Source organism: Dendrobates tinctorius, unplaced genomic scaffold (assembly GCF_039654945.1).
Source record: "Dendrobates tinctorius isolate UK_male_01 unplaced genomic scaffold, ASM3965494v1 ptg000143l, whole genome shotgun sequence".
Classification (NCBI taxonomy): domain Eukaryota; kingdom Metazoa; phylum Chordata; class Amphibia; order Anura; family Dendrobatidae; genus Dendrobates; species Dendrobates tinctorius.
Genome location: NW_027361810.1, coordinates 37,617,491 through 37,631,240, shown reverse-complemented (window position 1 = coordinate 37,631,240; position 13,750 = coordinate 37,617,491). Strand labels below are relative to the sequence as shown.

The window sequence follows — 13,750 nt, the reverse complement described above, 5'->3', positions numbered from 1 at the left end:
GTGTTGCAAATTTTGTTGTAAAAATGAGAAATCGCTGGTCAACTTTTAACCCTTATAACTTCCTAAAAAAAAAAATTATGTTTCCAAAATTGTGCAGATGTAAAGTAGACGTGTGGGAAATGTTATTTATTAACTATTTTGTGCGATATCACTCTGATTTAAGGGCATAAAAATTAAAAGTTTGAAAATTGCAAAATTTTCGCCAAATTTTGATTTTTTTAACAAATAAGCGCAGCTCATATCTAAAATTTTTTACCACCATCATGAAGTACAATATGTCATGAGAAAACATTGTCAGAATCAGTAGGATCCGTTGAAGCGTTCTAGAGTTATGACCTCATAAAGTGACACTGGTCAGAATTGAAAAAATTGGCCCGGTCACGAAGGCAAAAACAGGCTCGGGTGTGAAGGGGTTAATGTGCATGCTGCGTTTTTTACCGCAAAGCGATTCCGTCACGGAGAAAACCGCAGCATATGTACAGCATTACGGAGTCCCATAGGAATGCATGGGATGCTTATTACTCTGTCGCCTCATTGGGGGACACCGAACCATGGGTGTTATGCTGCTCTCCACTAGGAGGCGACACTATGCATAATATGAAAAAGATTAACTTTGGCTCCTCCTCTGCAGTAAACACCCCTGGACGGCGTCAGCCTTCTCCAGTTTTTGCTTAGTGTCGCAAGGAGGCACACCTTTTTTTCCGTTCTCTTTTTTCGTCAGGAACAGATGAAGAAAAGTGGGTCTCCAGAGAGACTCCCGACATGGCTCCTTCCTTGGCCCCCTTGGTGCCCGGTTGAAGTTGAGATGGCTATTCCCCATGTCACTCCTTCCCCAGTTCTGCGGGTACTGGTCCGAAGTTGAGTCCCCCCCCCTCCTTCCCCAATCCCTTTGGGGTCTGGGTTGAGGTTGAGGCGAGGATGAAGACCCCTGACGGTGACAGACCTGCCCTCCCTAATCCCACGCAGGGGGCATTAGGTTGAGACGCCTCAGGTAGGGTTGGAGAATAGGCACCATTCCGCAGCTTCCAGGGACCCCAGACCAGCTGAGGGATCCTGTTGGGGCCGGGGGAGGGCGCGGACTGGCATGGCACAGCAGAGACAGGGCTTTTCTGCGTCCATGTCTCTGCAGCAGCTCCATAGCGCTCCAGGGGCCCCCCATACAAGAACCACTTTCCCTGCTACCCCCACCGCTATCCAGTCGACCATTCTGGGGGGGTCTGGTACAAATCCGACCCCCCCCCCGGACTACCGCGCCGCTCTGGAGCCCTCCTGGGCATCAGGCCTCTAATTTAAACCGCGGCTTCGGCCTAAAATGACATGCTGGAGTGTCATAGAAGGGGCGGATTGAGGCAGAAAGGGCGCGTTTTTACACAGCCCAGCGCGCCCTTTTCAGCTCTCCGCCCCCTCCTCAGCGTCCCGGTGGCCTTTTTTTTTTTTTGGATGAGATCCAGGAGAGGAGCATCACAGCGGTCTCCGGGGGGGCACAGAACTGGGATCTGTCGGCGCTGGACCTAGGGGCACACCGGTGGGGTAAGCTCACAGCTGGGTTCTCATAACTCAGCTGTGAATCCATACTTCCTATAAGGCTCTCTGTGGGTTTACCCCTGTACGATCCCCGATAGCCAGCCTCTGTGCACTATGCCGGGCTCAAGGAAGAGAACCAGGCAGGAATGTTTCTATGCATTCTGCACAGCCTGCAAAGTCACGCTCCCTTAGTGGCAGCACGTATCCGCACTGCCGGGACTGCATCCAGAACTCTGGGTCAAAACCCCAGGGAGTCCCTACTGACGCTTCAGTGTCAGAGGCCACGCCGGAATGGGCAACTCAGATGTCACAGTCTATGACACAGTCCATAGACAACTTAACTGCCACATTGCTGCAAGCTCTGCAGAGTCGGGCCTCGGCTATGGACGTTACACAGCAAACACAGCTTGTCTCAGGAACATGCTGCTTCCGACTCTCACAGACGTAAGCGGACCCACAGGTCTCGATCACCTGAGTCGTCCTATAGCACAAGGTCCCCCCCCCAGGGAGAGACACCGTCATTCCAGGTCTCCTAAGCAGTCCCCTGTCACAGACAGACAGTGCAATTTACCACAGAGATCCCCCATCACAGAAGACCCCCGCCCCAGGTCGCCCTCCAGGGATCACCTTAGCGAGGCACAGGATTCGGAGGGCATCTGTGACTCAGATAACGAAACGGAGAGGTCCGTGGTACCTTCTCCCCCTAGCAATACAGCGCTAGTTGAGGACATAATCTCTGCCATTCATCGGGTGCTAAAAATTCCAGAGTCGGCCCCGGAAGTCCCAGAACATAGGTGGTTTCTGAACACTTTCGAAGCAAATCCTAAGGTCTTCCCTAATCACCATGAGTTTGAGGAAATACTTACCAAACAGTTTGCGCAGCCTGAGAAAAAATTTGCTAATCGCAAATATTTGGAAGCGAAGTACCCCTTCCCACAGAAAGACACCAAACAATGGACAGATCCACCTGAAGTGGACCCCCCGGTTTCTAGGCTAGCAGCGCAGACCTTACTCTCTCTGCCAGATAGCTCAACCCTCAGGGACGCAGCACACTGGCAAGTAGAACGCATGGCTCGTTCTATTTTCGAAGTGGCAGGCGCCTCTCTGGGCCCTGCGTTTGCTTCAGTTTGGGCAGCCAAGGCCATCCTGGCTTGGGCCAATAAACTACAGGAGGGTCTTCAAGCTTCAAATCCCGAGCTCTCGGACCAAGCGGTCCAGATAGCCGTGGTAGCAGACTACATGCTTCATGCAGACCTGGATTCTGCAAGAGGTGTAGCAGGAATAGCATCAAACGCCATCACGATCCGACGCATCCTCTGGCTGCGAGAATGGAAAGTCTTCCGTATCTTACTGGAAGACTTTTCGGCGAAAAGTTGGACACAATGATAGCCAATGCCACTGGGGTTAAGAGTACCTCTCTCCCTCAACTAAAACCGAAACGCACGTTTAAACGAAGAAACCAGACGCGATTCCGATCCTTTCGGAATTCCTCGGGCTGGTCCGTCTCGCGCCCAGCGCAAAACCGTAACCGCTCTCCACGCAGGGACAACCCACGGACGCAGCAGCGACCGGACAGGTCTTGGCAGTCGAAAGCAGGCCAAGCGAAACCCAAGGGAGGAAAACCTCAGAACTTCGCTTCATCATGACTCACGAACTCCGGAAGACACCCCACCAGTAGGCGGCCGACTTTTACTCTTCCAGCAAGTCTGGCTGCCTATTACAGAAGACAGGTGGGTCAGGGAAATAGTGTCTTCCGGATACAAGATAGAGTTCACTTCCGCTCCACCGAACCGGTTCTTCCTTTCTATTCCTCCAACACCACCAGACAAGGCTCATGCTTTCCACCAAGCGGTCTCCTCTCTCCTTCAAGCAGGAGTTGTGGTGCCGGTTCCCACGAACGAGAGATTCCGAGGGTTCTACTCAAATCTGTTCGTAGTCCCCAAGAAAGGAGGCAGCGTCCGACCCATACTGGACCTAAAACAGCTCAACAATTACGTACGGGTGAGTCATTTCCGCATGGAGTCCCTCCGGTCCATCATTGCATCCATGGAGCAGGGGGAATACCTTGCCTCCATAGACATACAGGATGCGTATGTCTTCCCAAGGACAAGACACTGGCCATCCGTCTGGGAGTTCGTACACTCCTTCGCAGTCCTCCCCGATCTCTCCGGTTTGCCATGAGAGTCCTCGGCCGGATGGCAGCAGCAATAGAGGCAGTGCCATTTGCCCAGTTTCACCTCAGGTTCCTTCAACTAGCCATACTCAGATCTTGGGACAGGAATCCCTTCTCCCTCGACAGGGAGTTCAGGTTGACATCATCAACCAGGAGGTCCCTGCATTGGTGGCTCAAACCAACCTCGCTTACACGAGGGAAGCCCTTTCCCTCAGGACAATGGAAGATCCTGACTACAGATGCAAGCCTGACAGGCTGGGGGGCGGTGCACCTACATCACAGGGCACAAGGCAAGTGGTCACCGAGGGAAGTGACATTGCCCATCAATATTCTGGAAATCAGTTCCATCCTCTTGGCACTGAGAGCCTTTCATCACTTGCTTGCAGCCTCGCACATACGGATACAGTCGGACAATGCCACGGCTGTGGCATACGTGAACCACCAAGGCGGGACCCGCAGCGCCCAGGCGATGAGAGAAGTGGCACATATCCTCCGCTGGGCGGAAGACACGAGGTCGGTACTTTCTGCGGTCCACATTCCGGGTGTAGAAAACTGGGAAGCCGACTTCCTCAGCAGGCAAGGAATGGACTTGGGGGAGTGGTCTCTCCATCCCGAGATTTTTTACCAGATCTGTCAACGCTGGGGAACCCCGGAGGTGGACCTAATGGCATCCCATCTCAATACCAAAGGTCCCCAATTTCATGGCCAGGACACACGACCCGCGGTCCCTCGGAGCGGATGCCCTGGTCCAGGACTGGTCCCAGTTCCGACTCCTGTACATTTTTCCACCCCTCCCCCTAATCTCCAGGGTCGTGAGGAAGATCAAGCAAGAGGGAATTCCAACCATCCTCATCGCGCCAGACTGGCCCAGACGTACATGGTACGCCGACATCGTTCAACTTACAGCAGACGCCCCCTGGCGTCTACCCGACCGTCACGACCTGTCTCAAGGTCCGTTCTTCCATCAGAATTCAGGGGCTCTCAATTTGATGGCATGGCCCTTGAAACCTGGATTCTAACCCAGGCAGGTTTTTCACCGGCAGTCATTGCAACTATGATCAGGGCAAGGAAACCTGCCTCCGCCAAGATCTATTATCGTACCTGAAGAGCTTTCTTTTCTTGGTGCGAATCTCATGGACAAGTCCCACTCCCTTATTCCCTCCCGAAGGTACTAGGTTTTCTTCAATCGGGCCTAGACGCCAAGCTATCCTTAGGCTCACTTAAGAGTCAGGTGTCGGCGCTTTCAGTCCTTTTTCAAAAGCGCATTGCTATTAAACCGCAAGTAAGGACTTTCATCCAGGGAGTTTCCCGATTGGTTCCTCCCTACAAACGTCCGCTTGATACGTGGGACCTCATTCTGGTCCTGACAGCATTGCAAGCTCCACCCTTCGAACCTTAGAGGTGTTCCACTCTCCATTCTGTCTCAGAAAGTGGTTTTTCTAGTGGCGATCACCTCGTTACGCAGAGTGTCGGAATTGTCCACTTTCCTGCAGACGGCCTTTCCTAGCCTTTCACCAGGACAAGGTGGTTCTCTGCACGGTACCATCCTTCCTTCCGAAGGTTGTGTCCAACTTTCACCTCAATGAGGAGATTTCACTTCCATCCCTTTGCCCGGTTCCGGTTCATAGAGTGGAGAAGGCTCTGCATACGCTTGACCTCGTCAGAGCATTGCGGATTTACGTGTCCAGGACTGCACCTTTCCGGAAGTCTGATTCCCTCTTCATTCTTCCAGAAGGTAGTCGCAAGGGACTGCCGGCTTCCAAGGCTACCCTTGCCAGGTGGATCAAGTCCACCATACATGAGGCCTACCGACTTAACAGTTCCCCTCTTCCGGCCGGTATCACGGCACACTCTACACGGGCAGTAGGGGCCTCCTGGGCCATTCGGCTTCAGGCTTCGGCACAACAAGTGTGTAAGGCGGCCACTTGGACTAGCCTACACACGTTTACGAAACACTACAGTGTTCATACCCAGTCCTCAGCGGATGCGAGCCTGGGTAGACGGGTTCTGCAGGCGGCAGTGCCCCAAATTTAGGGACCTGCTAGCACAATATTCGTCCATTGCTTCCCACCCAGGGACTGCTTTGGGACGTCCCATGGTTCTGTGTCCCCCAATGAGGCGATAGAGTAAAGGAGATTTTTGTGTACTCACCGTAAAATCTCTTTCTCTTAGCCTCTAATTGGGGGACACAGCTCCCACTCTGTTGCCCTTATGGGCCGTTGTTTACGGTTGAGTTCTCATATTGTTCTTTGAGCTCGTACATAGTAGCCTTCTTACAGGCATGGTTATGTTATTTGGCTACGTTCCTCCTAATGCTTTTGCACAAAACTGGAGAAGGCTGACGCCGTCCAGGGGTGTATACTGCAGAGGAGGAGCCAAAGTTAATCTTTTTCAGATTAAGCATAGTGTCGCCTCATAGTGGACAGCAGCATAACACCCATGGTTCTGTGTCCCCCAATCAGAGGCTAAGAGATTTTACGGTGAGTACACAAATCTCCTTTTTTCGCCACAAAATCACGCGTTTAAAACCGCCGCGAAAACACGAAAAAAAAGCTACGTGTGAACTCAGCCTTAGATTTAATTTTCAGCACAATTATGATTTTATCTAATTTTGTTTATCCCTTTAAATTACATTTATTGCATGTTTATCTAATGAATCTATTATCTTTACTTCTTGTTCTCACATCTCAGTCAATAATTAAGTAAATTAAATGGTGACACTATTAGGAACTCTCTTAAGGTTGTCCTCTATGTAGACATGGAAAATGGAGCGAATCTGGTAAATCAGATCTAATCAGCGGCATGTAACAATATATAAATATTGTACATAAGCATTTGCTTAGATGTTTACCATTTTGTACGCACTTACATGATAGCAAAACTACTCTCTGCGTTACCGTATCCTCATCACAGCAGACACCCGGCAGAATGTGTCAGGGGCGGTCACGGACCGCCCCGACACGTTAACCCCTTGCACACCGCGATCAAACACGATCGTGGTGTACCGGGGGTTAAAGGCGAAGCATCAGCAGGGAGGGGGCTCCCTCCGTGCTTCCCTGAGTCCCCCACAGCAGCGCAATGTGCAGCGCTGCTGTGGGGGGCTCCATGCCTGCAGGTCCCCAGATCCAAGATGGCGACGGGGACCTTCGGGGGCCTGCAGGGAGCTGGCTTCCTCAGTGCCTGCAAAGCGCAGGCATGAGGAAAGCCTGTGCAGTGCCTGTGACAGATCGCTGATCTGTCACAGTGATCTGTGATGTGACAGATCATCGATCTGTCACATGACAGTTATGTCCCCCTGGGACAATCTAATAAAGTTAAAAAAAGTGTAAAAATAATTTTAAAAAAAATAAATCGCTAAATTTAAAAAAAAAAAAATATTCCCAAATATTCATTTTTTGGAAAGAAAAAAGAAAAAAAAAAAAAAAAGTACACATATTTGGTATCGCCGCGTCCGTAACGACCCGCCCTATAAAACTGTCCCATTAGTTAACCCCTTTAGCGAACCCCTTAAAAAATAAAAAACGAAGCAAAAAAATAATTATCATACCTCCGAACAAAAAGTGCAATAACGCGTGATCAAAAAGACGCATATAAATATCCATGGTACCACTGAAAACGTCATCTTGTCCCGCAAAAAACGAGCCACCACACAGCATCATCAGCGAAAAAAATAAAAAAGTTACAGCTCGCAGAATAAAGCGATGCAAAAATAATTATGTTATATAAAATTGTTTTCAATGCATAAAACCGCCAAAACATTAAAAAACGACCTAAATGAGGTATCGCTGTAACCGTACTGACCCGAAGAATAAAACCGCTTTATCAATTTTACCGCAGGCGGAACGGTGTAAACGCACTCCCCCAAAAGAAATTCATGAAACGCTGTTTTTTGTTCATTCTGCGTCCCAAAAATCGGAATAAAAAGCGATCAAAAAATGTCACGTGCCCGAAAATGGTACCAATACAAAACGTCAAATCGTCCCGCAAAAAATAAGACCTCACATGACTCGGTGGGTCAAAATACGCATCATCAGTGAAAAAATAAAGTTATAGGTCGCAGAATAAAGCGATGCAAAAATAATTATTTTTTAGATAAAATAGTTTTCATTGCATAAAACCGACAAAACAAAAAAACGACCTAAATGAGGTATCGCTGTAACCGTACTGACCCGAAGAATAAAACCGCTTTATCAATTTTACCGCACGCGGAATGGTGTAAACGTACCCCCCCCAAAAGAAATTTGTTCATTCTGCGTCCCAAAAATCGGAATAAAAAGCGATCAAAAAATGTCACGTGCCCGAAAATGGTACCAATAAAAACGTCAACTCGTCCCGCAAAAAATAAGACCTCACATGACTCGGTGGGTCAAAATATGGAAAAATTATAGCTCTCAATATGTGGTGATGCAAAAACTAATTTTACAATAAAAAGCGTCTTTTGGGGTCCAATTTCTCCTGTTACCCTTGGGAAAATAAAAAAAATTGGGGACTAAATGATCATGTTTGTGGAAAAAATACGATTTTTTTATTTTCATGCCCGGGCATTATAAACTTCTGTGAAGCCCTTGGTGGTTCAAAGTGCTCACCACACATCTAGATAAGTTCCTTAGGGGGTCTAGTTTCCAAAATGGGGTCAATTGTGGGGGGTTTCCACTGTTTAGGTACATTAGGGGCTCTCCAAAGGATGACACCCGCAGATCATTCCATCAAAGTCTGCATTCCAAAAACGTCACTTCCCTTCCGAGCCCTGACGTGTAGTTTTCTCCCACATATGGGGTATCAGCGTACTCAGGACAAATTGGACATATGGGGTATCAGCGTACTCAGGACAAATTGGACAACAACTTTTGGGGTCCAATTTCTCCTGTTACCCTTGGGAAAATAAAAAAAATGGGGACTAAAAGATCATGTCCCATGGGACAAGGACACCCCCCGTTTTAGGGAAAGTGCAGGGCATGTGCAATAGGGTCAGTTGTGGACTGCCCTTGTCAGGGCGGGAGTTTTGGGGATTAGATGATTGCTAGCCCCATAGGGATTGACAGGGTATTGTCCTCCCAACCTTTCCTGTCCAGGAAATATGGTCATTGCTTGATCACTGAAGACTCCCGTCTCTCAACTCTTGGGTGAGATCATTCTATTTTTTATCATGTTTATGATCTCAATCGCATTATATATATGTATAGCCAATATGGGCTTTTAACATCTGCATTCATTTATATGTAAAGGTTTGGTCATGGCGTGTAAAATGAACCAATAGGTCGCCATTTCCTATGTTTTGTTGTCTAGTTGCATTTAGGTAACATAAATCCTTGTATTGGTCATTAGGGCCTGATTCCTTGCTGCATTATCAGGTCTCCTTACTTGATTGACTATTTCCTTATGAATTTTGGTGACACACATGTCGTTCTTATCTTTTATATTTTATACTGGTAAAAGTTATGTTTTAAATTTCACTAATTGCTATATATTATGTTTAATTTTTTGGTGAATCTAGCATATGTCAACTACTGACAGAGTGCTCCTTGCTTTATTGTCTTGAAGCACTGGGGGGTTCAAAGTGCTCACCACACATCTAGATAAGTTCCTTAGGGGGTCTAGTTTCCAAAATGGGGTCACTTGTGGGGGGTTTCCACTGTTTAGGTACATCAGGGGCTCTGCAAAAGCAACATGACACCCGCAGACCATTCCATCAAAATCTGCATTCCAAAACGTCACTACTTCCCTTCCGAGCCCTGACGTGTGCCTATACAGTAGTTTTCTCCCAAATATGGGGTATCAGCGTACTCAGGACAAATTGGACAACAACTTTTAGGGTCCTGTTACCCTTGGGAAAATAAAAATTGGGGGTGAAAAGATCATTTTTGTGGAAAAAATATGATTTTTTAATTTTACCGCTGTACGTTATAAACTTCTGTGAAGCCCTTGTGGGTTCAAAGTTCTCACCACACATCTAGATAAGTTCCTTGGGGGGTCTAGTTTCCAAAATGGGGTCACTTGTGGGGGGTTTCCACTGTTTAGGTACATCAGGGGTTCTCCAAACATGACATGGCGTCCAATGAATTCCAGCCAATTTTGCATTGAAAAAGTCAAACGGCGCTCCTTCCCTTCTGAACTCTGCCATGCGCTGAAACAGTGGTCCCCCCCACATATCAGGTAACAGCATACTTAGGACAAATTGCACAATAACTTTAACAGTTCAATTTCTCCTGTTACCCTTGGTAAAATAAAAAAAAATTGAACCTGAAGTATTTTTTTTGTTAAAAAAAGTTAAGTTAATTTTTTTTTAAATATTCAAAAAAATTCCTGTGACGCACCTGAAGGGTTAATAAACTTCTTTAATGTGGTTTTGAGCACCTTAAGGGGTGCAGTTTTTAGAATGGTGTCACTTTTTGGGTATTTTCTATCATATAGACACCTCAAAGTGACTTCAAATATGATGTGGTCCGTAAAAATAAAATGGTGTTGCAAAAATGAGAAATCGCTGTTCAACTTTTAACCCTTATAACTTCCTAACAAAAAAAAATTTTGGTTCCAAAATTGTGCTGATGTAAGGTAAACGTGGGAAATATTACTTATCAAGTTTTTTGTGTGCCGTATCTCTGTGATTTAAGGGCATAAAAATTCAAAGTTGGAAAATTGCGAAATTTTAGAAAGTTTCGCCAAAAGTTCCATTCTTTTCACAAATAAACGCAAGTTATTTGAATGAAATTTTACCACTAACATGAAGTACAATATGTCACGAGAAAACAATGTCAGAATCACCGGGATCCATGGAAGCATTTCAGAGTTATTACCTCATAAAGGGACAGTGGTCAGAATTGTAAAAATTGGCCCGGGAGTTAACGTGCAAACCACCCTTGGTAGTGAAAGGGTTAATCCCCAACATCCTGATGGCTTCCAGGTTGTGGCTGTCCTTGTGTAGTAACCTATGGGAGAGAAAAAGAAAACAGTCAGACTTTTAGGTGTTATCTATCTGGGAATAGTAGTTATATATTTTTACCATCCATGTACAGAGTCAGACATATTGGAAGAACTTGCATGTGATCAAATGAAGGCAGCGGAGAACAGTAAACAGATTTGTCAGCAGATTTTGCAATATAAACTGCACACACTAATCTTAGCCCTGATAAGGCTGATGTATTTACTTTGAAAATCTACATCAGAATGGCTGCATAGTCCCAAACACTAAATCAAAAGTTTATGAGATCAGCCACAAAGAGAGCTCATGAATCCAAGTGTTTCCTGTCTCTGCGCACCCAGCCTGACTGACAGCTGCAGCTTGTACTGAGGAGTATAAGAATTCGGTGACAACAGGGAGGAGGGACACTAAGGAGCTGTCAGCAAGACCAGGTGGGCAGAGATTGAGGCTAGACTTTCAAAAAGTATTGTATAACCATTCAGACAATGGTTCTCAAAGTAAGTACACCAGTCTCATATGGTTTAAGATCTATTGAATAAATGTGTGCAGTTTGACTGGTAAAATCGGGTGACCATTCCACTTACATTTTATGTTTAAAAAAAAAAAAAAAAAGCAATGGCCTGTGAGCCAAATATGTCAGCTAATGCTTCACAAAGATCTTAGATAGTTTGCTACAACATGTAACGTATCCCCAGGATGGGTGATAACTTATTGTTCGATGAGGGTCCGGCAACTTCTAACATCACCGATCGGCAGAACAGGGAAGGTTACCCCTAACTAGGCCCTTTTTACCCCTTATAAAGGAGCCGAAAGTTGGACCCAACTGACACTCAATTGATTCTCTATGGGGTTTCCAAAAAGAGCCGAGCATAGAGCCGACAGTGCGAGAGTTACTGCGGCAGTGGTCAGGCATGTGCTGCTCAATTCTAATGTCCCAGCGGGAGGACCCCATTGGTATAAGTTATCACCTAACCTAGGGAATGGTGATAAGGGGTTTCTTTGGTGAACACAAATTAAGATCGAACTAAAAGGAAAACTTTGCATTAGATTGAAAATTCATAATATTACTGATGGGTGGAAAATGCTTTACATTCCTCCATCTTCCCACGACACATTGTATGAGCTTCATAAGTAGGAGTTTGTCTGGGCCGCCCCAACACTGCGACTGTAACCTTCTTCATAGCATAGCTGACAATTAATGTAAAGGATTAACCTGATTACTCCACAGAGGTCTCACAAATAGCACAGAGTAATTAGATTCCCATTGACTCTCAGTACTGCTACATCTGTCACAGTGACAGGTAAATCCTATCATTTATATGGGGTTGTTCTATAGATATTATCAGGCAGGAGATGAATAGTGACGTCTGCACATTATCAGCCAGGAAGGTATAGAGTGTGCTGCCCCCTTTATCCTGTGTACTTTATACACTATGACGCTGGATCCATATATCGGAGGGTCTGCAGTATTGATATGAATGAAAGGAGTCAAAAGAGAATAGAGGAGCGGATCTCACATACAACACTGCCACCCAGTGGACAAGTATTGTCATGCAGCTTTCACCAAAGGTAAATCAGGTCCCGCTAGTAGGGCAGGCTCGGGCCACCCTTCTGTCACATGGAAAGCTATTCTGAATAGCTCCAGTGTAAAACTTTATTGCACCAGTGGACGGTGCAAGAGAATTGCCTGGGTTAGTCACAGATTCCACTGGCAAAATCAGACGTTGCCAGGATGCGAGGGGTTGTTCTGATTAGCAGCACCAAGATGGAGGTGATAGGCTCCTTATTAGGCCTCTGGATACACTGAATACCCAATTGATCATCCATCTATCAGAGATGAACAGCTACATCTAAATAGTGAAACAGTAGCGACTGGAGCACGCTCTAGTCCTTGCTTCAAGAAGCAAGTGATGGCTGAAAAACCACAGTGTACGGAGCAGGCTCAGTTCCTGAGACCACCCATACAACCTCAGCTGACATAGGACGTCCTTTTACATCCCATGTCGAGAAACGGTTGACTAAATCTTTTAGACCTGATGAGGCTGGCATATTTTTTGTGAAAATCTATGTCAAAATGGCTGTCTAATCCTGATATAAAGATGAGAAGCTCTTTTGGTCCAGATATAGAGTGAGAAAACTCATGAATCCAAGTCAATTCAGTCTCTACCCACCCGACTTGACTGACAGCTGCAGCTTTTACTGAGCAGGGTGAGATCTCAGCAGCAGTAGCAAGGAGGAGGGACACTGAGGATCTGTCAATCAGGCTAGGTGGGTGGAGACTGAGTTAAACTTATGGCTATTCTGATGTAAATTTGCAAAAGAAGTACACCAGCCTCATCAGTTTCAGATCTAATAATAATGTATGCGGTTTGCATTGTGAATTCTGGTGGGAAATCCGCTTTAAATGTGGTACACTGACAGGAGCGAGTGCCACTAAGGAGACGGGGACAATGGATAGCAAGGTTTTTATATGCAACTCAGTTTCAGAAAAAACGTTTAAAACTATAGAAGATTGTCAGAATCAGCCGTTTACTTCCATAATTGCTTCTTCTCCGTTTTCTTAGCGACGACTGAAATGCCAGCAGCCCACACAATTGCCAATATGTGTAAGGATGTGCTGGTGGTGCGAGCGCTGCGTACTGAACCTTAGAGCCGTCTCCACTGTCTGCTCCCAGTCCTTCAGCGCGAGCTGGAGACTCATTTTCTTAATGAGAGCCGGGGTGAAGCTTGGATGGCTGGCGAGGATTTTGTTCACGACTTCCAAGGCTCCGGAATAATTCTGTCGCAACCCATAATAGTGAGCCTATAATAAAACCAAGGGCATACATTAAATGCTCTATGGTACGATGTAGCAAAAGCTGTATCATAAAAGCATACATGTGACGAGCCCGTAAGGCCTCTTACAGTGGCGTGAAATTAGATATTGATAGCCTATCCTAAGGAGAGGTCATCGCTATGTGGTCAGTGGGGTCTGACAGCCGGCGTCCCACCGATCAGCTGCATGCAGCTCCCGCGGAGACCAGATTTACAGAGCAATCAGTACAGCTCCATACACGAGTAGTGTCCATCCTCGGTCCTGCATCTCAGGCACTATTGAAGTGAGAGGAAGCTGAGCTGCTTTACCCAAAAACGGC

General features: G+C 46.6%; 1 protein-coding gene and 1 long non-coding RNA gene across 9 annotated transcripts in view; both read right to left on the bottom strand.

Moving 5' to 3' along the window:
* LOC141049375 (uncharacterized) overlaps positions 1-13,750 on the bottom strand; it is a 261,995-nt gene that overhangs the window by 19,017 nt on the left and 229,228 nt on the right. The window lies entirely within an intron of this gene.
* Positions 1-13,750, bottom strand: part of LOC141049374 (tetratricopeptide repeat protein 21B-like) — a 119,604-nt gene that overhangs the window by 92,952 nt on the left and 12,902 nt on the right. For 7 of the 8 annotated variants that reach the window (XM_073545784.1, XM_073545783.1, XM_073545785.1 and 4 more), the window contains exons 6-7: positions 13,262-13,419; positions 10,492-10,623 (exon numbers count right to left, since the gene is read on the bottom strand). In XM_073545784.1, the coding sequence (XP_073401885.1) occupies positions 10,492-10,623; positions 13,262-13,419 (290 nt within the window). Of the gene's footprint in view, positions 1-10,489; positions 10,624-13,149; positions 13,420-13,750 lie in introns of those variants that run through there. The other variant, XM_073545787.1, reaches the window with a different exon arrangement.